This window comes from Schistocerca piceifrons, chromosome 9 (genome assembly GCF_021461385.2).
Source record: "Schistocerca piceifrons isolate TAMUIC-IGC-003096 chromosome 9, iqSchPice1.1, whole genome shotgun sequence".
Taxonomy (NCBI): Eukaryota; Metazoa; Arthropoda; class Insecta; order Orthoptera; family Acrididae; genus Schistocerca; species Schistocerca piceifrons.
In genome coordinates, this window is record NC_060146.1 from 17,263,768 (window position 1) to 17,289,476 (window position 25,709).

General features: G+C 43.2%; 1 protein-coding gene across 8 annotated transcripts in view; it reads right to left on the reverse strand.

Annotated features, from left to right (window-relative positions):
* Nucleotides 1-25,709, reverse strand: part of LOC124717156 (zinc finger protein 501-like) — a 337,802-nt gene that overhangs the window by 103,204 nt on the left and 208,889 nt on the right. For 6 of the 8 annotated variants that reach the window (XM_047243918.1, XM_047243917.1, XM_047243920.1 and 3 more), the window contains one exon: nucleotides 17,369-18,652. The exons of 1 other annotated variant lie outside the window; for it this stretch is intronic. In XM_047243918.1, coding sequence (XP_047099874.1) covers nucleotides 17,629-18,652 — 1,024 coding nt within the window. In that variant the 3' untranslated portion in view covers nucleotides 17,369-17,628. Of the gene's footprint in view, nucleotides 1-30; nucleotides 213-17,368; nucleotides 18,653-25,709 lie in introns of those variants that run through there. One more of the 8 variants, XM_047243922.1, reaches the window with a different exon arrangement.

Genomic DNA, 25,709 nt, shown 5'->3' on the forward strand with positions numbered 1-25,709 from the left:
TGTCCGCCATGTCTGTGCCCCTTCAGGTCCTGCAAATGTCTTCTTGTAGGTGATGCACCTGTGCGCTAGATGTCGTGTAACTCTTTTACGCCTGGAGAAAGCTGCCTGCTGAGGGACGCACTGCACTGTGTTGGCCGTTCTTGTAGCCAGTCCAACTCTGCATTGGTACTGCTGTCGTCCTCCACGTCAATGGGGAGAACACTTCATAAACACTGAAAAAAAATGTGTCAGAACGCTTTGTTACAACAGACAACATTATAAATAAAAAATTATACTGACATACGATGTATACTCAAACGTCTCATAAGGCAGATATCAATTCAATGTACATAGCACCCTCGGATGATGATGATGATGATATTTGGTTTGTGGGGCGCTAAACTGCGCGGTTATCAGCACCCGTACAAATTCCCAACCTTTGCTCAGTCCAATCTCGCCACTTTCATGTATGATGATGAAATGATGACAACACAAACATCCAGTCATCTTGAGGCAGGTGGAAATCCCTGACCCCGCCGGGAATCTCCCGATAAAGTTATAAGCGAGTGGCGTAATGGTTAATCACATGTATTTGATTCCTTTTCCTTCCCGATGACTTAAGAAATATGTCAAGAGAGTATTTACAAAAGTTACTTGCATGATATTCAATGATAGCGATGTTATTGCTAAGTCAAACAACACGAAAACGCGAATCCGAATCTCTGTCCTACCAGACCTAACAATTTTCTAATAGAGACCAAAGAACTGTAATGCATACTATATGAATTTGTTTCCAGACATTCCACTAGCTGGTAGTGTTTGGGTGTGTTAGAGTTCTATTCTGATGGCTTTTCTACTATCCAGAAGTCAACAGTCACTGAAACGATTGAGTGACGTTACTTCGGCTGGCGGTCACAACAAATGGAAAGTGTACTTACTGTTGTCTTTGAGTTATGTGAGGTCATATGTGTATGAAACACCAGCAGAAAGTGAAGGGGGGTGGTAGGACCCTAGCTGCCAATCTAACTACACAACTGGAATCCAGTCAGTAGCTAAGGGGCTGTTCTTTTGAAATATCCTGAAAGATTAAATTGTGTGCCAGACTGACACTCGAACCCACTATCTCACCCATCGCAGGCAATGATGTTACTGACTCAGCTATTCCTGATCAACTCACGACCAGCGTGCACACCTTTATTTCTGCTAGTACTCTCTGCTTCCTTTGAAACTTCAAATAAGTCCTCCCACATACTTTGTGGGACCAGCACTCCTGGAACAAAGGATACTGCAGACTAATGGCTTAGCGAAAGTCCAGGGGCTGTGATAGAATTCAAGTATGGTGGAAGGCTCATGAGTCGACCCTAGATGGCCCAGGCGATTGATTTTATTTAATCAGCGAGTCAAAACAGCACTTGATTTTGCCCCCCATTACCCACACTGAAACTAACTTTACTGTGCGGTGTCTCTCCCTGCCATTACATTAATGCAAGCCAGTACATCTAAACAGTAGTAACATCTTTACTAGGTCTTTTCAGGAACTAATGACCCAAATATTTGTGCCTTACGGCCTTCAGTGCTTCGCAATGGGTGATTAAATGTGGTGAGATTTCATCCACCTCTCCACATACTTAGGGTTGTTTTCTCTATTACCATCGTGTATAGATGTTTCTTGAAGTTCCAACGGTCAGTCAAACTTACAGCAAGTTTAATCTGCCTCCTGTCCAAGCCCAGGATTGGAGAAATACTCTTTAAACATGGTTTTGATATCATTAGCTTGAAATGCTTTTATTTTGGGTCTTTGTCCAAAGGTCTACATGCTACCTTCTGATCCAGCCGTGTAGTTTAGTATTTATCATGACCCTAGTGATAGTTCGGATAGGTTCCAGTACAACAAATGTGGTCGTTGCTCCAGTGGTGAACAGCTTATCAGTTTTTACGTTATCATCCACATACGAATGAACAGGGACCTAAAGCAGATTGACCTTACTGTTTTTCTCTAGCCTCGGAAGGGATTTCTTGCATTCTGTGGCATTTTGATCTCGCTTCAGGGAATGATAGAAATTTCAGAGCTATTTGGCTGTCTGAATGAATGTATATGCTATGAACCATGTAGCACCTACGTAGATTGTCCTCTGGCATACCCTGATAGTAAATAACTCCACTTGGAATGCTGTAGCTCGCTTCATTAAAGAGACTGTACGTATTAGTCTAGGCTTTGCTCCGTACTCTCTGGCCCCAGCAACTTAAAGTGTTTTTCTGGCCCATTAGTCAACCTACGGAACTGACTCAGATTACAAGAGCATAGTTCTCAAGCGCAAGGTTCCAATTTCGAGTACCAGTCTGGCAAAGGGTTTCAATCTGCCACCAGGAAGTTTCAAATCAGCGCACACTCTGCTGCAGAGTAATTCATTCTCGCAACACTCCCCTATGTTGTACGCCAGCCACTGCTCTCCAATATTTTATCTTGACGAGTGCTAATCCTGCAAGTTATGGGGCAGATCACTGAAGTTCGGAAGAGAGAGGTACTGACTGAAGCATACTGTCCGGTGGGCTGTGGGTTGTGCCATCTTAGCTCAGCTGGCAAGGGCATTAACCCAAGGGTCATGGTTCCAGGTTCAAGACTCTGTCAAGTAAACAACTATGAGAGACTGCAACAAAATTTTACACAGAGCTGTAATGTATATATAGAGCCTAGCAGTCTTCATTTTACAGCAGTTATCAGTTAAGTCGGTGCTATAGGGAGTAAGTTGTTTATGCCAACTAAAAAACTAAACATTCATTTCTGACAATTGTTTCCTGACCACGAAGAACTCTTACTACCTCTATAATTCTGATCCTAAAGGCTTGGGACATTGTGTGTGTGTGTGTGTGTGTGTGTGTGTGTGTGTGTGTGTGTGTGTGTCACACCATTTAGAAATTATTCCTGTTCCTTATTCATCTAAATGACAATATTGGCCTCAGGACTCAACAGACAAGTGTGCAGCATTCACCTTGATAATGCTGATTCCAGGCTCCAATATTTAGTGGGACTTCGACATGTGCTGAGACTGCTGTGAGCATATTTCTACACAGTTTGGGGCAGTTTCTGCGTATTGCGAATAATTTTGCATCCTGGCAGACGAGTATACCACGGGTAGATGACGTAAACCCTTCGTGGCTTGTTTGAGTTCATGGGGTGTTAGTTTTCAAGCACAGATGTAAGAACACTGCAAGCAGCTGGCAAGTGAAATTTGGGCACCTGTCTCACACCATGGAATAACCTAATTACTACTGCGTCCGTATCTAATTACATGCTTGACTCAATATTGACGACACAATAAAATGACCAAAACTGCTCCTCCAACTTTCTACTTAGGAACAATAAATTGCGCAAGTCCAGGAATCAATGAAACATTGGTGAATTTGGAAGTGGAATTACACATGATCACATGGGAAGATCACGTGGGATGTGGTAGGGTTATCAACACTGTGACGAGAAAAATGAAACCAAATACAATCAACAGCACGACATATACATTCTCACAAGGGCAGTTAAGAAACAACAATGGAAACACAGAAAGAGGAATTATTTTCAAAGTTAACAAAGGAAATTCTAAGTGAATCGATCATGTTTATGCAACAACAAGCTCCCATTATGGTGAAAAGGTAGAAAATCTTTATGATGATTTACACAAACATACATGTCGGCTAATCTGACAACATCACGATAAGATAGCATTTTCTGTAAGGACAGGATGAAAACTAACGAAAATTCTACAGTGGGGAACACAGTATATCACACGAATGATAACTGTCTATCCTTAACAAATTCATTCAGCAGAAAACAAAGGACAAAATGGAAAATATCTTAACCACCTTCATTTTGTCCATGACAATGTAATGTTTCCGCCTGCAAAGAAACTTCAACGTTGAATTTGGGAGATAACAGAGTTCTTCTGACAGTAGCTCTGAAAATCAATTACAACACCAATGAAGCACAGGTTGATAAGTTTTTGTGCCTAGTGCTGTACCCCTTATCAGAAACACCAAATGCGATGCGACAACAGCCGGCCCGAGTGGCCGAACGGTTCTAGGCGCTACACAGTCTGGAACCGCGCGACCGCTACGGTCGCAGGTTCGAACCCTGCCTCGGGCATGGATGTATCTTATGTCCTTAGGTTAGTTAGGTTTAAGTAGTTCTAAGTTCTAGGGGACTGATGACCTCAGAAGTTAAGTCCCATAGTACTCAGAGCCATTTGAACCATTTGCGACAACAAGGATTGCTTGGTCACACTAACGGAGGCTTTCAGAGTCCAAACGGCATTAACTAACAATCCTACCATTTGAGCACACCGATGTGGGTTAAAAAACAGAATTGGCAGAAATGCAGATCATTAGAATACTTGACATCACCACCACCCTCAGTCGATTTAAACGCACTAACTGGTCGTTTTAGGCTGGGACAGAGTTTATTATAAGATACGGCCCATTGAAAAGCCCACGGAAAAATTCTAACACAAACGACAATAGATGAATCCTAAGACAAACACATGGACAATTTCCTCAAAAAGCTGTCCATAATAGTATCTTTCCCATCAAAGCTCTCAAGATCCAATATCATACACGCAGGCAATCTACAAGGGTATGTCCCACCACAGTAGTGTATCATGTAATTTTACGGCATGACGTGTTGCAGAAGCATTTTTCGAACCTACAAATGACTGATCGCCAACATAAAAGGTTTATTTTCGTAATGTAATAGACAATTTATTGTTTGGATGTATGTTTTATTTATGCACATGTATCACGAGATGGGTGGGCACAGCATATATGCTAGCCAGAATGATGATGAAACATCGTACCACTCTTGCAGTATCTGCTGGTAGGGCGGTTTATTCCTTGTCTTGAGGTCCTGCCTTCGAGACGTGCGAGCGATAGAGAAAGAGCTGCCGTGACAATGCCTATGAGGAAAACCTTGTGTAGATTCTCTCAATCGGACACTGTTAAGACAGGCCGTCTTTTGACTCTGTCCTTATCAATGATTTGCGATGTTCCGAATAATGTAACAACTTTGTAATGAACAGTTGTTGTACAACATATCAGATGTTGTTAATAAGAAGCCTCACATTTAGTTCGAGAGTTGGATGTTGGACTATAGTGCGCGTCATTTATGTTGGCGGCCCAGTTTAGGTTCGTTCTGCGCATCTGACGTCACAAAATACAGTCAGCCAATGAACAGAGGACGATGTTGCCAGATCTCGACTGCAGAACAGAGCACGGACGAGTGTCTTCAGTTTTAGAAACGTTCAGTCATAAATAAAGTAATAGAACAAAAGCAATGTCTTGATAGCAGACTTTGTTTTATAGAAAGTTTGGAAAAACCATTCTTTATACCAACTGCTTCATATTCTATTAATTAATTAAACCAAACAAGCAATAAGACTCCTAATTCAGGCGATAGCAAGGAAAGGTGTTTGTATCAATTTCACGAACCGTTTTTTCGCAATAAAGAACAGCGGTAATTGTTTCTTTCCTATTGTACTTCGACGAAGTGCGAGTAATTCATAGGCATACCAACAGTGTTTGTCAGAATTTTGCGTTAAATGTTATAGTCCTTATGGAGGTACCTTGCAGGACGAGCTGTGCTAGCGTAATGGTTAAGGTGTTGGGTTAGGAAGCAAAAGGAAAAGAGTTCAAACCTTGTGCGATGCTAAATATTTTCTTTATTTAAAAACAATATCGAAGTGTCTTACTTCACGAACTTTATTCGTTTGAATGCAATTTTTTGACATTTCTAGTGCTTTGTCTCTTCATTAACCCTTTCGCTGCTGCAGTCACGTGCTCCCCGCATTCCGCGCTGTGAGCGATTTTGTCATCACTGCACTGCTCGCCTGTGCAGACACATGGTGTTCCCACTGCTTTGACACACTTATCATTCGATTTCACAAAAACTATTTGGTCTAAAAATTAGATTTTTACACATCTTCTTGACTGATACCTTCGTGCAGCATTAAATGTAGTAAACCATTGCACGAAATTTTGAAGAGTTTGCAGAGGTAAAAGTCCATAGCGTATACTTTCCGTATGGTCGATTTTAGTTGCCACAATGTTGAGATTGAAATGTGGACAAGGTACCTAAATTTTATATAAAATTTACTGTATAACAATATCTCATTTAATTTAAGTACGACATAGGTGTCGTATGTAATATTGAGAAATATTCCGTCTTTCGCGGCTGTAATAAAAGTTTTATTTACACCGGGCGCGTTTGGCTTTATTTTAAAGCACTTCAATCAATGAAAGGTATGGCACATACACAATGGTACTCATGTTCTCTTTCTTGTTTTTGTTCCACAATCGCAGTTTTACCAATGGTATTGAAATATATTCCTCTTCTGCAACTGTAATAAGCGACTTATTTAGACCAGACGCATTTCTCTCTTTTGAAGCATCTTCAATGGACAGTATTTTGTCTCCTCCATTGCCAAGTCACCTTTCGTAGTTTTGTGCTGCGATAACACAATATTCAGCGTTTGTGTCTGCTGATCAGTGTTTTAGCAAATAAATGCTGTTTGTGTGTGCCACACAAAAAAATTACATTTGACATAGCTCAGAGCACTTCACTGATATACGGTATATTCAAGTCCTAATGTTTTTGTAAAGTCCACAGTTTTGTTTAATGTATTTTGTCTACTTCCTTTTGATTGATTGAAGTGCTTTAAAATAAAGCCAAACGTGCCCGGTGTAAATACAACTTTTGTTACAGTCGCGAAAGACGGAATATTTCTCAATATTACATACGACTCCTATGTCGTACTTAAATTAAATGAGATATTGTTATACAGTAAATTTTATATGAAATTTAGGTATCTTGTCCACATTTCATTCTCAACATTGTGGCAACTAAAATCGACCATATGGAAAGTATACTCTATGGACTTTTACCTCTGCAAGCTCTTCAAAATTTCGTGCAATGGTTTACTATATTTAATGCTGCATAATAACTGCGTTGAACATCGAAACAAAATTAAGTCATTTATGGGGGGAAGGTATCAGTCAAGGAGATGTGTAAAAATCTAATTTTTGGGCCAAATAGTTTTTGTGGAATCGAATGATAAGAGTGTCAAAGCAGTCGGAACACAATGTGTCTGCACAGGCGAGCAGTGCAGTGACAAAATCGCCCACAGCGCGGAATGCGGGGAGCACGTCTCTGTAGCAGCGAAAGGGTTAATGCGGCCGTGGTGGCTTTACTTAATGAACTGCGCGCTCCTCCCTAAACGTAAGCTTGCGAACTATACTATACTATGGCGCTGCTTCTATTGGCGCGTGCGTCGTGTGCAACTGGCAACGCAGCAATCTCCCGCGTCTGGGCGGGCATGCGCGAGCCGCCAAGATAAAAGAATTGAACTATAGTACTCTTTAACTTCCAGCAGCAACTGCAGCACTTTGAGAAAAGAGTTCGATCACAAGAGTTTGCCGAGTGTGCTGAAACAGTAAGGTTAGCAAGCTTGAATAATAGGAAGTCTTAGCTCTCAATCAGACTTTACTTAGTCACTTGACATCACAGTAAAAAAGCAGTGGAACATCGCACCACCTACCTTCATCAACTACAAACCACTATAAAATAAAATGTTCCCGGGTTTCCAACCGCGTCAATTGCTTCAAACTACACAAGCTTTCGCCCAAGCACTCCTTCGCCATTGTCAAGAGGTATGACTGCCAGTGGGCTGTTGGTGCGCCCTTATATACGCTAGCTGCCGGCAGTGACGTATATAAGGGCGCACCAACAGCCCACTGGCAGTCATACCTCTTGACAATGGCGAAGGAGTGCTTGGCCGAAAGCTTGCCTAGTTTTATGCAATTCATGTGGTTGGAAACCCGAGAACATTTTATTCAATGTTATCGCCGCGAGACTCTGCATTCATACGCTACAAAATAACGACCAAAATGCTCATTATGCAGTTGACATGGTCTTACATAGCAACTGAAGTCAACTTTCGACAGATATCAGAAGACCTCAATGCCAACTACAGCTAACAATGCAATGACGCAGTAGAAACAAAGTTACACTACAGCCTGTTAAAACTTAATGTAAGTTAATGTGGATGAATAGGAAAAAACAGTCGCGTAACGTTTGAATACAGCATTGGTAGGGCGCAGCTTGACACAACCAAATCGATTAAATACACTACTGGCCGTTGAAATTGCTACACCATGAAGATGACGTGTTGCAGACGCGAAATTTAACTGACAGGAAGAAGATGCTGTGATATGCAAATGATTAGATCTTCAGAGCAATCACACAAGGTTGGCGCCGGTGGCGACACCTACAACGTGCTGACATGAGGAAAGTTTCCAACCGATTTCTCATACACAAACAGCAATTGACCGGCGTTGCCTTGTGAAACGTTGTTGTGATGCCTCGTATAAGGAGGAGAAATGCGTACCATCACGTTTCCGACTTTGACAAAAGTCGGATTGTAGCCTATCGCGATTGCGGTTTATCGTATCGCGACAATGCTGCTCGAGTTGGCCGAGATCCAATGACTGTTAGAAGAATATGGAATCGGTGGGTTCAGGAGGGTAACACGGAACGCCGTGCTGGATCCCAACGGCCTCGTATCACTAGCAGTCGATATGACAGGCATCTTATCCGCATGGCTGTAACGGATCGTGGAAGCACATATCGATCCCTGAGTCAACAGATGGGGACGTTTGCAAGACAACAACCATCTGCAAGAACAGTTCGACGACGTTTGCAGCAGCATGGACTATCAGCTCGGAGACCATGGCTGCGGTTACCCCTGACGCTGCACCACAGACCGGAGCGCCTGCGATGGTGTACTCAACGACGAACCTGGGTGCACGGATGGCAAAATGTCATTTTTTCAGATGAATCCAGGTTCTGTTTACAGCATCACGATGGTCGCATCCGTGTTTGGCGACATCGCGGTGAACGCACATTGGAAACGTGTATTCGTCATCCCCATACAGGTGTATCTCCCGGCTTGACGGAATGGGGTGCCATTGTTTACACATGCCGGTCACCTCTTGTTCGCATTGACGGCACTTTGAACAGTGGACGTTACATTTTAGATGTGTTACGACCCGTGTATCTACCCTTCATTCGATCCCTGCGAAACCCTACATTTAAGCAGGATAATGCATGACCACATGTTGCAGGTCCTGTACGTGCCATTCTGGATACAGAAAATGTTCGACTGCTGCCCTGGCCAGCACATTCTCCACATTTCTCACCAATTGAAAACTTCTGGTCAATGGTGGCCGAGCAACTGGCTCGTCACAATACGCAAGTCACTACTCTTGATGAACTGTGGTATCGTGTTGCAGTTGCATGGGCAGCTGTACCTGTACACGCCATCCAAGCTCAGCTTCACTCAATGCCCAGGCGTATCAAGGCCGTTATTACAGCCAGAGGTGGTTGTTCTGTGTACTGATTTCTCGGGATCTATGCACTCAAATTGCGTGAAAATGTAATCACATGTCAGTTCTAGTATATTTGTCCAATGAATACCCGTTTATAATCTGCATTTCTTCTTGGTGTAGCAATTTTGATGGCCAGTAGTGTATCTCTTGCAAAGCTATGTGAAATGGAATGAGCGTGCCAGGTTGGTAGTAGGGAAGGCAAATGGTTGACGTAGGTTCACTGCGAGAATTTTAGGAAAGTGTAGTTCATCTGTAAAGGAAACTACATAAACAACACTAGTGCGCCCTGTTTTCGAGTACTGCTCGAGTGCTTGGAATCTCCACCAGATCAGATTAGAGGAAGATATAGAAGCATTTCAAAGGTGTGCTGCTAGATTTGTTACAGGTAGGTTTGACCGATACACAAGAGTTAGGCAGATGCTTCACGAACTCAAATGGGAATGCTTGAAGAGAAGGCGATTTTCTTTTCGAGAAAATCTAGAGAACCGGCATTTGAAGCTGATTGTAGAGCGACCCTACTATTGCCGATGTACATTTTGAGTGAGGAGCACAAAGATACGAGAAATTAGAACTCAAACGGAGACAAACGGAGAATCGTTTTTCCCTTGCCCTATCTGCGAGTGGGGCAGAAAACTGAGTGGCCAGTGACACATGGCACCCTCACGCACTGGACGGTGGATTGCAGAGTGCGTATGAAGACGTAGATGTAGGTATATACTGGACTTGTACTTAGTGTGCACTGATACTGTGCTTGCTGCTGAGCGAATGAGATGTGTACCACAGTCGTGACAAGGCTGCAGAGAGCACGAAATTACATTTACTGGAACATCGAGAGGACCGACACTATCAACAGACGTGACCACACAATAGCAACAAATGGCCTTGCAACAAAACAGTCTGTGTCAGAGGTGACTCCAGCAGCCTTGAGGAAACAACAGCGATCAGCATTGCCAGCTACATCTTTGGTGACACCTGTAGTTTCAGATGAAACTGGCCAATTGAGGTCGCTAAAAGAAAGTTCATAAAGAAACGGGCACACAGGCTTCTCGAGAAGTACTCGAAATATCGTAATTTTTATGTTGTTGCATATGTAAGATTCTTTCTTTCTTTCTTTCAACATATTAATCACTGTTTAACATCGTCTGAAGTAATACAAGAACCTGCACAAGACGAAGCTCGTCATCTCTCTTCTTATGCAAATTACAACTGTACAAACTCAAACTTTGTCCAGACATGTTTCTCTTCACTCAATTCAATCGTTTCACTTCCAGGCAAACAAACGTTAGTTCATGTAGGCCTAATGCTATTTTGTTACCTAGTACGAAGTATTTTCAAATAAAAGTTTCTTTAAAATTTTGTAAAAAGCAGAGTCAATCGTTCAAAATGAGACAGTTAAAACATTCATAAGTTTTAACACGATTTTTAAAATATCTTAACCTCTAAACCAATAGTATTTCGACATTAGAACATCTGCACGGGATAGTAACTACATAATTTCATTCGTAATTTGTATATTTTTTGTATCGTTGTTAAAAACCAAATCTTACGAAATTTTGTATATGTAAATTCATCAACATCTACATCCATACTCCGCAAGCCACTTGACGGTGTGTGGCGGAGGGTACCCTGAGTACCTCTACCGGTTCTCCCTTCTATTCCAGTCTCGCATTGTTCGTGGAAAGAAGGATTGTCGGTATGCCTCTGTGTCTCTGATTTTACCCTCATGGTCTCTTCGTGAGATATACATAGGGGGGAGGAATATACTGCTTGACTCCTCGGTGAAGGTATGTTCTCGAATCTTCAACAAAAGCCTGTACCGAGCTACTGAGCCTCTGTCCTGCAGAGTCTTCCACTGGAGTTTATCTATCATCTTCGTAACGCTTTCGCGATTACTAAATGATCCTGTAACGAGGCGCGCTGCTCTCCGTTGGATCTTCTCTCTCTCTTCTATCAATCCTATCCGGTACGGATCCCACACTGGTGAGCAGTATTCAAGCAGTGGGCGAACAAGCGTACTGTAACCTACTTCCTTTGTTTTCGGATTGCATTTCCTTAGGATTCTTCCAATGAATCTCAGTCTGGCATCTGCTTTACCGACGATCAACTTTATACGATCATTCAATTTCAAATAACTCCTAATGCGTACTCCCAGATAATTCTTTCTATGTGTTCGCAGCACATTACACTTGTCTACATTGAGATTCAACTGCCTTTCCCTGCACCATGCGTCAATTCGCTGCAGATCCTCCTGCATTTCAGTACAATTTTCCATTGTTACAACCTCTCGACATACCACAGCATCATCCGCAAAAAGCCTCAGTGAACTTCCGATGTCATCCACAGGGTCATTTATGTATGTTGTAAATAGCAACGGTCCTACGACACTCCCCTGCGGCACACCTGAAATCACTCTTACTTCGGAAGACTTATCTCCATTGAGAAGGACATGCTGCGTTCTGTTATCTAGGAACTCCTCAATCCAATCACACAATTGGTCTCATAGTCCATATGCTCTTCCTTCGTTCATTAAACGACTGTGGGGAACTGTAACGAACGCCTTGCGGAAGTCAAGAAACACGGCATCTACCTGTGAACCCGTGTCTATGGCCATCTGAGTCTCGTGGACGAATAGCGCGAGCTGGGTTTCACACGACTGTCTTTTTCAAAACCCATGCTGATTCCTACAGAGTAGATTTCTAGTCTCCAGAAAAGTCATTATACTCGAACACAATACGTGTTCCAAAATTCTACAACTGATAGACGTTAGAGATATAGGTCTATAGTTCTGCACATCTGTTCGACGTCCCTTCTTGAAAACGGGGATGACCTGTGCCCTTTTCCAATCCTTTGGAACGCTACGCTCTTCTAGAGACCCACAGTACACCGCTGCAAGAAGGGGGGCAAGTTCCTTCGCGTACTCTGTGTAAAATCGAACTGGTATCCCATCAGGTCCAGCGGCCTTTCCTCTTTTGAGCGAATTTAATTGTTTCCCTATCCCTCTGTCGTCTATTTCGATATCTACCATTTTGTCATCTGTGTGACAATCTAGAGAAGGAACTACAGTGCAGTCTTCCTCTTTGAAACAGCTTTCGAAAAAGACATTTAGTATTCCGGCCTTTAGTCTGTCATCCTCTGTTTCAGTACCATTTTGGTCACAGAGTCTCTGGACATTTTGTTTTGATCCACCTACCACTTTTACATAAGACCAAAATTTCTTAGGATTTTCTGCCAAGTCAGTACATAGAACTTTACTTTCGAATTCATTGAACGCCTCTCGCGTAGCCCTCCTCACACTACATTTCGCTTCGCGTAATTTTTGTTTGTCTGCAAGGCTTTGGCTATGTTTATGTTTTCTGTGAAGTTCCCTTTGCTTCCGCAACAGTTTTCTAACTCGGTTGTTGTACCACGGTGGCTCTTTTCCATCTCTTACGATCTTGCTTGGCATATACTCATCTAACGCATATTGTACGATGGTTTTGAACTTTGTCCACTGATCCTCAACACTATCTGTACTTGAGACAAAACTTTTGTGTTGAGCCGTCAGGTACTCTGCAATCTGCTTTTTGTCACTTTTCCTAAACAGAAAAATCTTCATACCTTTTTTAATATTTCTCTTTATGGATGAAATCATCGATGCCGTAACCGCTTTCTGATCACTGATTCCCTGTTCTGCGTTAACTGTTTCAAATAGTTCGGGTCTGTTTGTCACCAGAAGGTCTAATATGTTATTGCCACGAGTCGGTTTTCTGTTTAACTGCTCAAGGTAGTTTCCAGATAAAGCACTTAAAAAAATTTCACTGGATTCTTTGTCCCTGCCACCCGTTATGAACGTTTGAGTCTCCCAGTCTATATCCGGCAAATTAAAATCTCCACCCAGAACTATAACATGGTGGGGAAATTTACTCGAAATATTTTCCAAATTATCCTTCAGGTGCTCAGCCACAACATCTGCTGAGCCAGGGGTCCTATAGAGACATCCAATTACCATGTCTGAGCCTGCTTTAACCGTGACCTTCACCCAAATTATTTCACATTTCGGATCTCCGTCAATTTCCTTCGATACTATTGCACTTCTTATCGCTATAAACACGCCTCTCCCTTCACTGTCCAGCCTGTCTCTGCGGTATACATTCCAATCTAAGTTTAGGATTTCATTACTGTTTACGTCTGGTTTCAGCGAACTTTCTGTCCCTAGTACTATATGGGCGTTGTAACCGTTTATTAATGAGAGCAGTTCTGGGACCTTTCTATAGACGCTCCTGCAATTTACTATTAGCACATTAATATTGTTATTCCCTGTTGCATTTTGCCTACTCCTACCTTGCCGCGTCTCAGGAGGCGTCTTGTCGGGCCTAGGGAGGGAATTCTCTAACCTAAAAAACCTCCATGTGCACTCCACACGTACTCCGCTACCCTTGTAGCCGCTTCCGGCGTGTAGTGCACGCCTGACCTATTCAGGGGGACCCTACATTTCTCCACCCGATAGCGGAGGTCGAGAAATTTGCACCCCAGATCTCCGTAGAATCGTCTGAGCCTCTGGTTTAAGCCTTCCACTCGGCTCCAAGCCAGAGGACCGCGATCGGTTCTGGGAACGATACTACAAATAGTTAGCTCTGATTCCACCCCGCGAGCGAGGCTTTCCGCCTTCACCAATTCCGCCAACCGCCTGTACGAACTGAGGATGACCTCTGAACCCAGACGGCAGGAGTCATTGGTGCCGACATGAGCAACAATTTGCAGTCGGGTGCACCCAGTGCTCTCTATCGCCACCGGCAGGGCCTCCTCCACGTCTCGGATGAGACAGAGTGAACACTGGCCTTCTTCCCCGAGCTTTCCGCTATTTCCCTAAGGGGTTCCATCACCCGCATAACGTTGGACCTCCCAGTCACTAATAAACCCCTCCCCCCGTGTGCCTGCTCGGACCTTGCTGAAGGAGCAGCCACATGTCCACTCACAGGCAGAGCGGGCGATGCCACACGGCCAGCCTCCACATTACTCCTCCGCGTCGTGCGCCGCGAACGCCGCTGAACCCGCCACTCCCCTTGGGGAGAGGGTGGCCCAACCGCGCCCGGTACCCGCGAAGATGTCTCGACAGCAGGGACAGTGGGTGAAGCATATAACACCTGGTGTGTACCTTGCGACGCACCAGACTCCCTACTGCCGCTACACTCCGAGGCAGCAGCCTGAAGACAGCTGACCGCGGCCATCAACACGCTCAGCTGTTCGCGAACAGTGGCCAGCTCCTCCTGCGTCCGTACACAGCAGTCACACATCCTATCCATCCTAAGGAATCAAATTACTGAAGAGAGTTAATCAACTTTTAACTAGACTGCTAAATTACTAAAGGCGGCTGATTATTGACTAAACTGTGATTGCTAGCCTCTTCTTGTAGAAAACAATGAAAATAGCACTACCTGTCTCTGGACTGTATTGAAAACAAACACTAGGACTACTGGCACTATGGTTGACTAAAGGGATTCTCTGACTGTATTCAAAACAAACACGAAATCTATGGAACACTATTAATAGCACTCGACAATTAAAGCTTCCTAAAAGCAAAAACACACGGAAGAAGTGACAAGTAAGAAAAACACAGTTAATACTTAAATTAAGGTAGCTCGCTGCACGGCAGACGTGAAGCAGACGGCGGTTTAACAAAAATCTTTCTCTTAGATATGTCATTCTTTTATGCAGAATATACTGTCATACTTAAAACTTTATGAGTGTTAAATTCCTCAATGTAAATAAAGATAAATTAAACCTGTAACATTTTAAAATTCAGCGGTAAGTCCCATTCATCTGTCGAAGGGACAGTATGAGGCCTCAGATTGTGGTTGGTTTTACATGAGTTGAAGTAGTCGTTGTTGTTGTCAGTTTCTGACAGTAATATGGCAGATTTGTACCATTCAGCAAAAGAGTCAATCAAATTCTGAAGTTCTTTTTAAATGATGAGTGAATATATATAGTTAGATCACATGAAAAAAGGAGTTTCATTGAGTAATTTGAGTTACAGCCTAAACCTCTCGTCAATGTTAGACAACAAGCAAATACAAATGGTACTTTTGTGTGTGTGTTTCCACATGCTGCTCCTATCACAGTGTTATGTGCAAATGTGATTACTTTAAATAGTCTGTACCCTTACAGTTATGTAACTGACTGCAGACAAGTGGGTATATTGGAGACTCCACTGTTCGTATCAGTGACAATCACTGCACCGCCCAGTGGTATCATGGTAATGGCAGCCAATCATATCAACTGACCATTATTGCACCAATATAAACCACAATGTATTTGCCAAGTATGGGGTAATTTATTACAATTTCCTGTAAAAATAATGATGTATGGAGAAATCTGTTACAATTTTGGTGTAAAGTGACGATGTACAGGAGGTGAAGTGTCGTGTGGTCTTCAGTGTTTGTTAGAAGAGGATGTCAAACGCTTTGCACTGAAAGATGAAGCTGATACCATAGCATGGCGGGTCAATATAATGTCTGATTTTGGCTCAGTTGTAGCCGAACTAAGACGAGTTATCTGACAAAAATACAGATAATTTAGACATGGGAATAACACTGTATCTTGTGTACAAAGATTAAATTATTCTTCGTAAAAGTGCACTTTAAGATGTAAGTTGAATCACAAATAGTGTGCACACGTGTTTTGCAATGTTATATAACAAATCTTTACACATTGTTTAATGCATAGTCAGTAGAGTCAATAAGTACATTATGTGTAATTTTAATGAGTAATTCAGGTAATTAATAAGTGGAAATGGTTAATTTGAGGGTCCATTCTGCCTTGCGAAGTGCGTTACAGTTATAGAACTTCAGTGGTCGACAAGTGCAGCTTAATCTATGACTTTTATCAGAACGAGTATTTTCTTTATTTTTACAGAACAATTATGTTACGAATGTGGTGCCACGTGCGTTTTGTACTCTAAATCTCATGTATTTTGAGAAATAATTTTATTTTGTTGCAAGATCAAGTTTTCATTCGTGATCAGGGATATATAATTATTCTTCTGTATGAAAACACGTTTCTATCTTCTGATGACAGAAATCTTTAGTTATTTGATTTATAATATTATTTTGGAGCAAAAATCGTATATTCGAGATACCGATCTTTCCTCTCTGTGAGTGGAACCTTCTCCATTATTTTCTTTGGTTGGCCATGTTCCGAGTTTACATCTTGTATTCGGAGCATTATGAACATATATTTGTGTATTATAAAAATAGGAGGGGGGGGAGGGGAAAAGGGAGGAAATAAACTCTATACATGTTTTTGTGAGCCTTGACACCAAAGTTACAATCGGTAAATATAGCAGCCCTCCTCGAAAATTAGTTTTTGTGCAGAATCTCAATAAGTTTATACAAAATTTAATGGAAAGCAATATTAGCCTGTCAATATCATCATCAGTCACACTGTATTTCTCTAGTGTAGAACATGATGGATTACCTTGTTCCACTCTAAAATGATGCTTGGTGAGGCGTTGCCTTAAAGCAAAACTTTTTAAAACGTCATGTTTTCATATTTCGATTTTCATAACACGAGTAACACAGTTTTTTTTTCTTCTCGTACATAGCCTTATCCAGAAGTAAAATCAAGTGTCATTTGCCTGCCTAGCATTTTATACTTAGCCACATTTGTTTTTATTGTTATAGGAAGAATCAGGTACAGAGATGGATGAAATTCATTCATGTGGCACTATGGTATTTGGCATAAATATTTTGTTGTTGCATAAAACAAAGAGACGTGAACTTTGCCGATGAGGCAGAAAGGTACTTATGGATTTTGGTGTGATGTTAGTAGTAATGCACTACCCAATATCACATTTAAGTGTAAAGTGAAACAGGTACTTGGTATCTACGCTACTTAAAATTATGCTATTATTATTGATGGGTTTATAGGGTTGGAACTGCAATATTCCGCCTACATATTGCAGCACTAATGGAGTCAGAGCCAACAGTCACTTTATGGTCCATCTGTTAGAAGGACTTTATTTTCATACTGATCACTAGTTCAGCTACAAAAATACACATCACACACACTAACAGGAATTGTGTTCTCTTAGGTTATGTAGTAAGCAACGAATGCTGCAAACTTGCAGCGGCACTGGCTTCCTGGTGGTGTTGGTCAGGTGCAGCAGGCAGCAGCAAGAACTGTTACAGCTTCATCGTCTTTCATAACAGATGTGGTATGTCGTAAGACGTGCCCTATATGTGATTTTTAACCTCTTCCATTACACGTCACAGCCTGATGGGCATTAGCTGAGTGCAGTTGCAAGTGTCGTGCCAGGCTCGAACTTTGGGTGAACGCCTTATGGCAGATGTCACAATTGTAAGGACGATCGCCACTGTGTACTCGCAAGTGACTCTTCAAGGTTGATCTACACTTGAATGCCTTGTGGCAAATGCCGCAACTGTACAGACGTTCACTACTGTGTAAACGTAGATGGTTGTTTAAGCTATTGGAAGACGAGAACTTCTTTTCACAAATGCTGCAACTGTAGGTTCTTCCCCCTGTGTGCTGCTCCAAGTGGCTTTTAAGGTGCCATTTTTCTGTGAATGTTTTGAGGCACGTGTCACAAGTGAATGGACGTAAGCCAGTGTGCACTCGGGAATGTTTCTTCAGTATGCTCTGACTAATGAACGTCTTGTCACACACACCACAGACGTACGGACGATCACCTGTGTGCTCACGCAGGTGTTGCTTCAGGTAAGTGCTCCTTTTGAATGTCTTCTGACACACATTACAAATATATGGCCGTTCACCTGTGTGCACTAACGAATGACTCAACAAAGTGCCTTGATGCTTGAAGGTCTTGTGACACACTTCACAACTATAGGGACGTTCACCAGAGTGTAAGCGCGAGTGCGACTTGAGGTTGCTGCTGGTTGTGAAGGTCTTGTGACACACATCGCAACTATATGGGCGTTCACCAGAGTGCAAACGGGAGTGAGTCTTCAGGTTGAAGCTACTTGTGAATGTTTTGTGACAAACGCTGCACGAATGCGGAAATTCGCGTCGGTCCATGTTTTTGTGCTCCTTCATGTCCTTCGCACGTGCAAATGTCTTCTTGAAGGTGGCGCAGCTCTGCACAAGATGGCGTGTACCACCGTTACGCCCAGGGCGTGCTTCCTGCAGCGTGGTGCATTGTGTGCTGCCCACTCCTGTGCGTAGGTCCGCTCCACTAACTGAACTGCCACCGCCATCAGTTCTGTTGTCGTCCTCTGCACCGGCGAAGACAATACTGCAGAATTGCGGTAAAAAAAAATGTGTCAGAAAGATTTATCATAACAATACGATATTAGAAATGAAATAATACCTTGACACACACACACACACTAAATACTCATAGGTTTCATGAAACCCACATACAGCACGATCTGACAACAAAATGAGGCACATACTGCTTTGACATAACAGATATTCGCTTTTCTCTTGTCCAAACGATTTTGGAACTATATCAGAGATTATTCACAATAATTATATTTACCACAATCCACTGATAGCGATGTTATCGCTAAGTCAAATAGCAAGAAAGTTCGTATTTTAATCATTGTTGTACTAGATATAACAAATTTTCTGATGTGGACTATAGAACCCTAATGCATGCATACTGAAGTTATCTTTACACTTTCCATTTACTGAAACTTGCTGGTAACGTTGGGACATGTTAGGACTCTGTCCTGATGGCCTTCTGACTACCAATTAGCCAATAGCCGCTGAAACAAGTGAGTAACGTGTTCGCGGCCACAGCCATTGGAGAATACTTATTGCTACCCTTGAGTTACCTGAGGCCATACATGTATGAAACCCCAACAGAAACTGATGATGGACTGGATGATAGGGTTCCAGCTGCCAGTCTCACTGCATAACAGACGAAACGGATCCACTCTGCAGTTAAGGGGGCACAGTTCTGAAAATTCCTTGCAGATTAAAACTGTGGGCCCGACTAGCTCTCACACTCTCTATCTCGCCTCTCAAAGTCAATGCATTTTCCGGCTGAGCCACTCAGACACAACTCACAGCTTCACTTCTGACAGTACCTCTCGCCTACCTTTAAACTTCACAAGATTTATTCCACATAACTTGTGGGACTAAAACTCCTGGAGGAAACGATATTCCTTAGCCACAGTCCAGCGACTGTGATGGAACTGAAGCTCAAGGGACAGGCCGAGAGTCGAGCTTGGATAGCTCAGTTAATAAGGGCACTTCTCGCGAAAGGCATGGTTCCAGTTTCAAGTCCTAATAAAGCAAAGAGTTTTAATTTGGCAGGAAGTGAACACTTTGCTGCAGAATGGAAGATTCATCCTAGAAACAAGACCCCAAGATCCTACGTTATGCCTCAGTCACTGGTACCCAATATCTTATCTTCCAGTCTTCCAAGAGTGCTACTCCTACAAGGTACAGGAAGATCGTCTGTCAAGTTTTGAAGCCAGGAGAGAGGCAGTGGCAGAATATTCTGTAATGTGAGCCGTGGTGCGAGTTGTTCTTGGCATAGCCCAGCTGACAGGAGTATTGACCCAAAATGCACGCTTCTGGATTCAAGTCATTGTCAAGCACACGATGCAGTATGAAAACAGGGATGTTTGAGAGATTGCAACAAAATTTTACACTCACTTGTAACGTATATACTGAGATTAGCAGCCATCACTTTAAACCATTATGAGTCAAGTTGGCGCTATAAGGAATAAGTTGTTTATGCCAATATGCCGACTGAAACACTAAATATTCATTTCTGACCATCATTTCCTGATCGCAAAGAACTCTCACTTGTATGTAATAATGATTATAAAGACTTGGGACATTGTGTGTGTGTGTGTGTGTGTGTGTGTGTGTGTGTGTGTGTGTGTGTGTGTGTGTGGGTGGGTGGGGGAGGAGGGTGGGTGGGTGGCGGGTGGGTGGCGGGGGGGGGGGAGGGGGTACGCGCATGTGCGTGGGCGCGCGCTTGTGCGTGTGTCCGTGCCCACGCGCGCGTCCGTGCGCGTGCGCGCATGCGCATTCTCGCGACACCATTTAGATTGGGTTGGGATGGGTTGTTTGGGGAAGGAGACCAGACAGCGAGGTCATCGGTCCCATCGGATTAGGGAAGGATGGGGAAGGAAGTCGGCCGTGCCCTTTCAGAGGAACCATCCCGGCATTTGCCTGGAGTGATTTAGGGAACTCACGGAAAACCTAAATCAGGTTGGCCGGACGCGGTACTGAACCGTCGTCCTCCCGAATGCGAGTCCAGTGTCTAACCACTGCGCCACCTCGCTCGGTGACATCATTTAGAAATTAAAACACATTTTGTTTCTTATTCAACTAAATGACATCAGTTTGAGCACTCCACTGGCATGTGTTCAGCATTCAAACTGGTAACGTTGGTTCCAAGCTCTCAGAGGCAGCAGGATTTCGACCTGGGCTGAAACTGGTGTGAGCATATTTCTATAAATGTCTGGCATTGTTTCCGCGTATTGCTAATATTTTTGCACGCTGGTAGCAAATGTACCGTGGGTAACGTTTCACAGGGCCCTAGCGCCTTATGCCATTTCCCGGGGTTTCAGATTTTTGCCACAGATTAAAGAATATAGCAGTGGACAGATGTAATTTGGTCAACGATTTCATGCCATGGGATAAACTTACCACTTCGGTCCCTGTAATTAGCCAGGTGTTTGGCTAAACAAACAATTGCATTGTCTCCTCCCACTTTATAACTACGAACAATAGACTGCCGAACAGGGATTACCAATGTCAAATGGGGTCTAGTAGGGTAGCATCAAATCCATAAGAAAAATAAGACCAAATAGAACTAAAAGTAGAACATACAGGGCAGGTAAAAAATGAAAGAAACGCAGAAGGAAGAGTATGACTTAGTTTGAAAATGAACAAGATATTTCTAATGGATATCACACAAGTTTATGCGTCAACAAGGTCGTCATGATGAAAAGGTAGAAGACCCCTAAAAAAAGTTAAACATGTAAGTCGCAAATCCCACAATATGATGTAAGAGCAGAAAAGAAATTAAGGACAAGTCTACAATGGGGAACTTTGGATATGATACCTGTAATGAAAGTTGGCCCTTAACATATTATTTCAGAAGAAAACAAAGGACGGAATGGATATATTTAAACTCCATCACTGTGTCCTGTACGTTGCAGCATTTGCCTCTGCAGGCGAACTACAGCATCGAAGTTGAGGGATTAACAGCGAATTTTCCGCAAGTAGTTCAGAAAATAAATTGTAACTTTATTTTAATCTACAAACCACACGTAGAGAAGAAATTTGTACAAATCATCAGTGAAGTACTAGAACAAGGTGATAAGTTTTTGTGTTTAGCACTGTATCTACATCTATATCCATACTCCGCAAGTCACCTGACGGTGTGTAACGGAGGGTACCTTGAGTACCTCTATCGGTTCTCCCTTCTATTCCAGTCTCGTATTGTTAGTGGAAAGAAAGATTGTCCGTGTGCCGCTGTGTGGGCTCTAATTTTATTCTGATTTTATTCTCATGGTCTCTTCGAGAGATATACGTAGGAGGGAGCAATAAATTGCTTGACTCCTCTGTGAAGATATGTTCTCGAAATTTCAACAAAAGCCCGTACCGAGCTACTGAGCACAGTCTTCCACTGGAGTTTATCTATCATCTCCGTAACGCTTTCGCGATTACTAAATGATCCTGTAACGAAGCGCGCTATTCTCTCCGTTGGATCTTCTCTATCTCTTCTATCAACCCTATCTGGCACGGATCCCACACTGGTGAGCAATGTTCAAGCAGTGGGCGAACAAGTGTAATGTAACCTACTTCCTTTGTTTCCGGACTGCATTTCCTTAGGAATCTCAGTCTGGCATCTGCTTTACCGACGATCAACTTTATATGATATTCCATTTTAAATCACTCCTAATGCGTACTCCCAGATAATTTATGGAATTAACTGCTTCCAGTTGCCAACCTGCTATATTGTAGCTAAATGATAAAGGACCTTTCTTTCTATGTATTCACAGCACATTACACTTGTCTACATTGAGATTCAATTGCCATTCCCTGCACCATGCGTCAATTTGCTGCAGATCCTTCTGCATTTCAGTACAATTTTCCATTGTTACAACCTCTCGATATACCACAGCATGATCCGCAAAACGCCTCAGTGAACTTCCGATGTTATCCACAACGTCATTTATACAGGGTGGTCCACTGATCGTTACCGGGGCAAATATCTCACGAAATAAGCGTCAAACGAAAAAACTACAGAGAACGAAACTTGTCTACATTCACGGGGAAACCAGATGGCGCTATGGTTGGCCCGCTAGATGGCGCTGCCATAGGTCAAACGGATATCAACTGCGGTTTTTTTTAAAAATAGGAAACTTCATTTTTTATTACATATTCGTGTAGTACGTAAAGAAATATGAATGTTTTAGTTGGACTACTTTTTTCGCTTTATGATAGATGGCGCTGTAATAGTCTGTGAAACAGCTTTGGAAAAAGAGACATTTAATATTTCGGCTTTTAGTCTGTCATCCTCTGTTTCAGTACCATTTTGGTCACAGAGTCTCTGGACATTTTGTTTTGATCCACCTACCACTTTTACATAAGACCAAAATTTCTTAGGATTTTCTGCCAAGTCAGTACATAGAACTTTACTTTCGAATTCATTGAACGCCTCTCGCGTAGCCCTCCTCACACTACATTTCGCTTCGCGTAATTTTTGTTTGTCTGCAAGGCTTTGGCTATGTTTATGTTTTCTGTGAAGTTCCCTTTGCTTCCGCAGCAGTTTTCTAACTCGGTTGTTGTACCACGGTGGCTCTTTTCCATCTCTTACGATCTTGCTTGGCATATACTCATCTAACGCATATTGTACGATGGTTTTGAACTGTGTCCACTGATCCTCAACACTATCTGTACTTGAGACAAAACTTTTGTGCTGAGCCGTCAGGTACTCTGCAATCTGCTTTTTGTCACTTTTCCTAAACAGAAAAATCTTCATACCTTTTTTAATATTTCTCTTTACGGATGAAATCATCGATGCCATAACCGCTTTCTGATCACTGATTCCCTGTTCTGCGTTAACTGTTTCAAATAGTTCGGGACTGTTTGTCACCAGAAGGTCTAATATGTTATTGCCACGAGTCGGTTCTCTGTTTAACTGCTCAAGGTAGTTTCCAGATAAAGCACTTAAAAAAATTTCACTGGATTCTTTGTCCCTGCCACCCGTTATGAACGTTTGAGTCTCCCAGTCTATATCCGGCAAATTAAAATCTCCACCCAGAACTATAACATGGTGGGGAAATTTACTCGAAATATTTTCCAAATTATCCTTCAGGTGCTCAGCCACAGCAGCTGCTGAGCCAGGAGGCCTATAGAGACATCCAATTACCATGTTTGAGCCTGCTTTAACAGTGACCTTCACCCAAATTACGAGGGTTATTCCAAAAGTAAGGTCCGATTGTTCGCGAAATGGAAACGACAATGAAAATCCGATAAAGCTTTGCACAGATGTGTTGGGTAGTGTCTCTAGTATAACCCCAGTTAGCATCACGTCGCTCTTCTCATTTCTGAGCTCGCAGTGAGTGCGTAAAGATGTCTAGAAAATAGTGTCTGCCGCCAAGTACGAGGGCCTGGTGAGAAATTTCGCCTGAAGCTATGCAGCCAACATTACATAACTGTCGTGCTGTTTCGTCTTCACGACAATTCTCAGCTGCATTCTGCAGGGGCAATGAAGATGCTCCTGCATCGTTTTCAAATGGAAATGTTAGATTACCCACAATACAGTCCGCAATTGTCTCCCCCTGAGTTTCATCTCTGGTCACATGAACCGCTGTCTTTGACGACAACATTTTGACACAGACAACGAGGTGTAGGCCAGCGTGGAGAATTGGCGGGAAGCACTGGCGGCTGCCTTCTATGATGAGGCTATTGAAAAGTTGGTACAACGCTATGACAAAAGTCTAAGTCAGAACGGCGACTACGTAGAGAAGTAGCTGAAAGGTGTAGCTAATTGTTACAAGTAAAACATTTCTGATGTTCACTGTGGTTTCAATTTGGCAATCAATCGGACCTTACTTTTGGAATAACCCTCGTATTTCACACCTCGAATCTCCGTCAATTTCCTTCGATACTATAGCACTTTTTATCGCTACAAACACACCTCCCCCTTCACTGTCCAGCCTGTCTCTGCGGTATACATTCCAATCTGAGTTTGGAATTTCATTACTGTTTACATCTGGTTTCAGCCAACTTTCTGTCCCTAGTACTATATGGGCATTTTGACCGTTCATTAATGAGAGCAGTTCTGGGACCTTTCTAAACACGCTCCTGCAGTTTACTATTACCATATCAATTTTGTTGTTCCCTGTTGCGTTTTGCCTGCTAGTAGCATGCCACGTCTCAGGAGGCGTCTTGTCGGGCCTAGGGAGGGAATTCTCTAACATAAAAAACCCACATGTGCAGTCCACACGTACTCCGCTACCCTTGTACCCGTTTCCTGCGTGTAGTACACGCCTGACCTATTCAGGGGGACCCTACATTTCTCGACCCGATAGCGAAGGTCGAGAAATTTGCACCCTCGATCTCCGCATAATCGTCTGAGCCTCTGGTTTAAGCCTTCCACTCGGCTCCAAACCAGAGGACTGCGATCGGTTCTGGGAACGACACTACAAACAGTTAGCTCAGATTCCACGCGGCAAGCTAGGCTTTCCGCCTTCACCAACTCCGCCAACCGCCTGTACGAACTAAGGATGATCTCTGAACCCAGACGGCAGGAGTCATTGGTGCCGACATGATGAGACCCCCCGGCAAGCAGACAGAGTGAACACTGGCCTTCTTACCCGAGCTTTCCGCTATTTCCCTAAGGGGCTCCATCACCCGTCTAACGTTGGAGCTCCCAATAACTAATAAACCCCTTCCCCCGTGTGCCTGCTCGGACTTTGCTGAAGGAGCAGCCACATGTCCACTCACAGGCAGAGCGGGCGATGCCACACGGCCAGCCTCCACATTAACCCTCCACCTCGTGCGCCGCGAACGCCGCTGAACCCGCCACGCCCCTTGGGGAGATGGTGGCCCAATCGCGCCCGGTACCCGCGAAGATGTGTCGACAGCAGGGACCGTGGGTGAAGCATGTAACAGCTGGGGTGTACCATGCGACGCTACACCCCGAGGCAGCAGCCTGAAGACGGCTGACCGCGGCCATCAGCACGTTCAGCTGTTCGCGAACAGTGGCCAGCTCCTCCTGCGTCAGTACACAGCAGTCACACATCCTATCCATCCTAAGAAACCAACAGTTTACTGTAGAGAGAGTTAAGTAATCAACTTTTAACTAGACT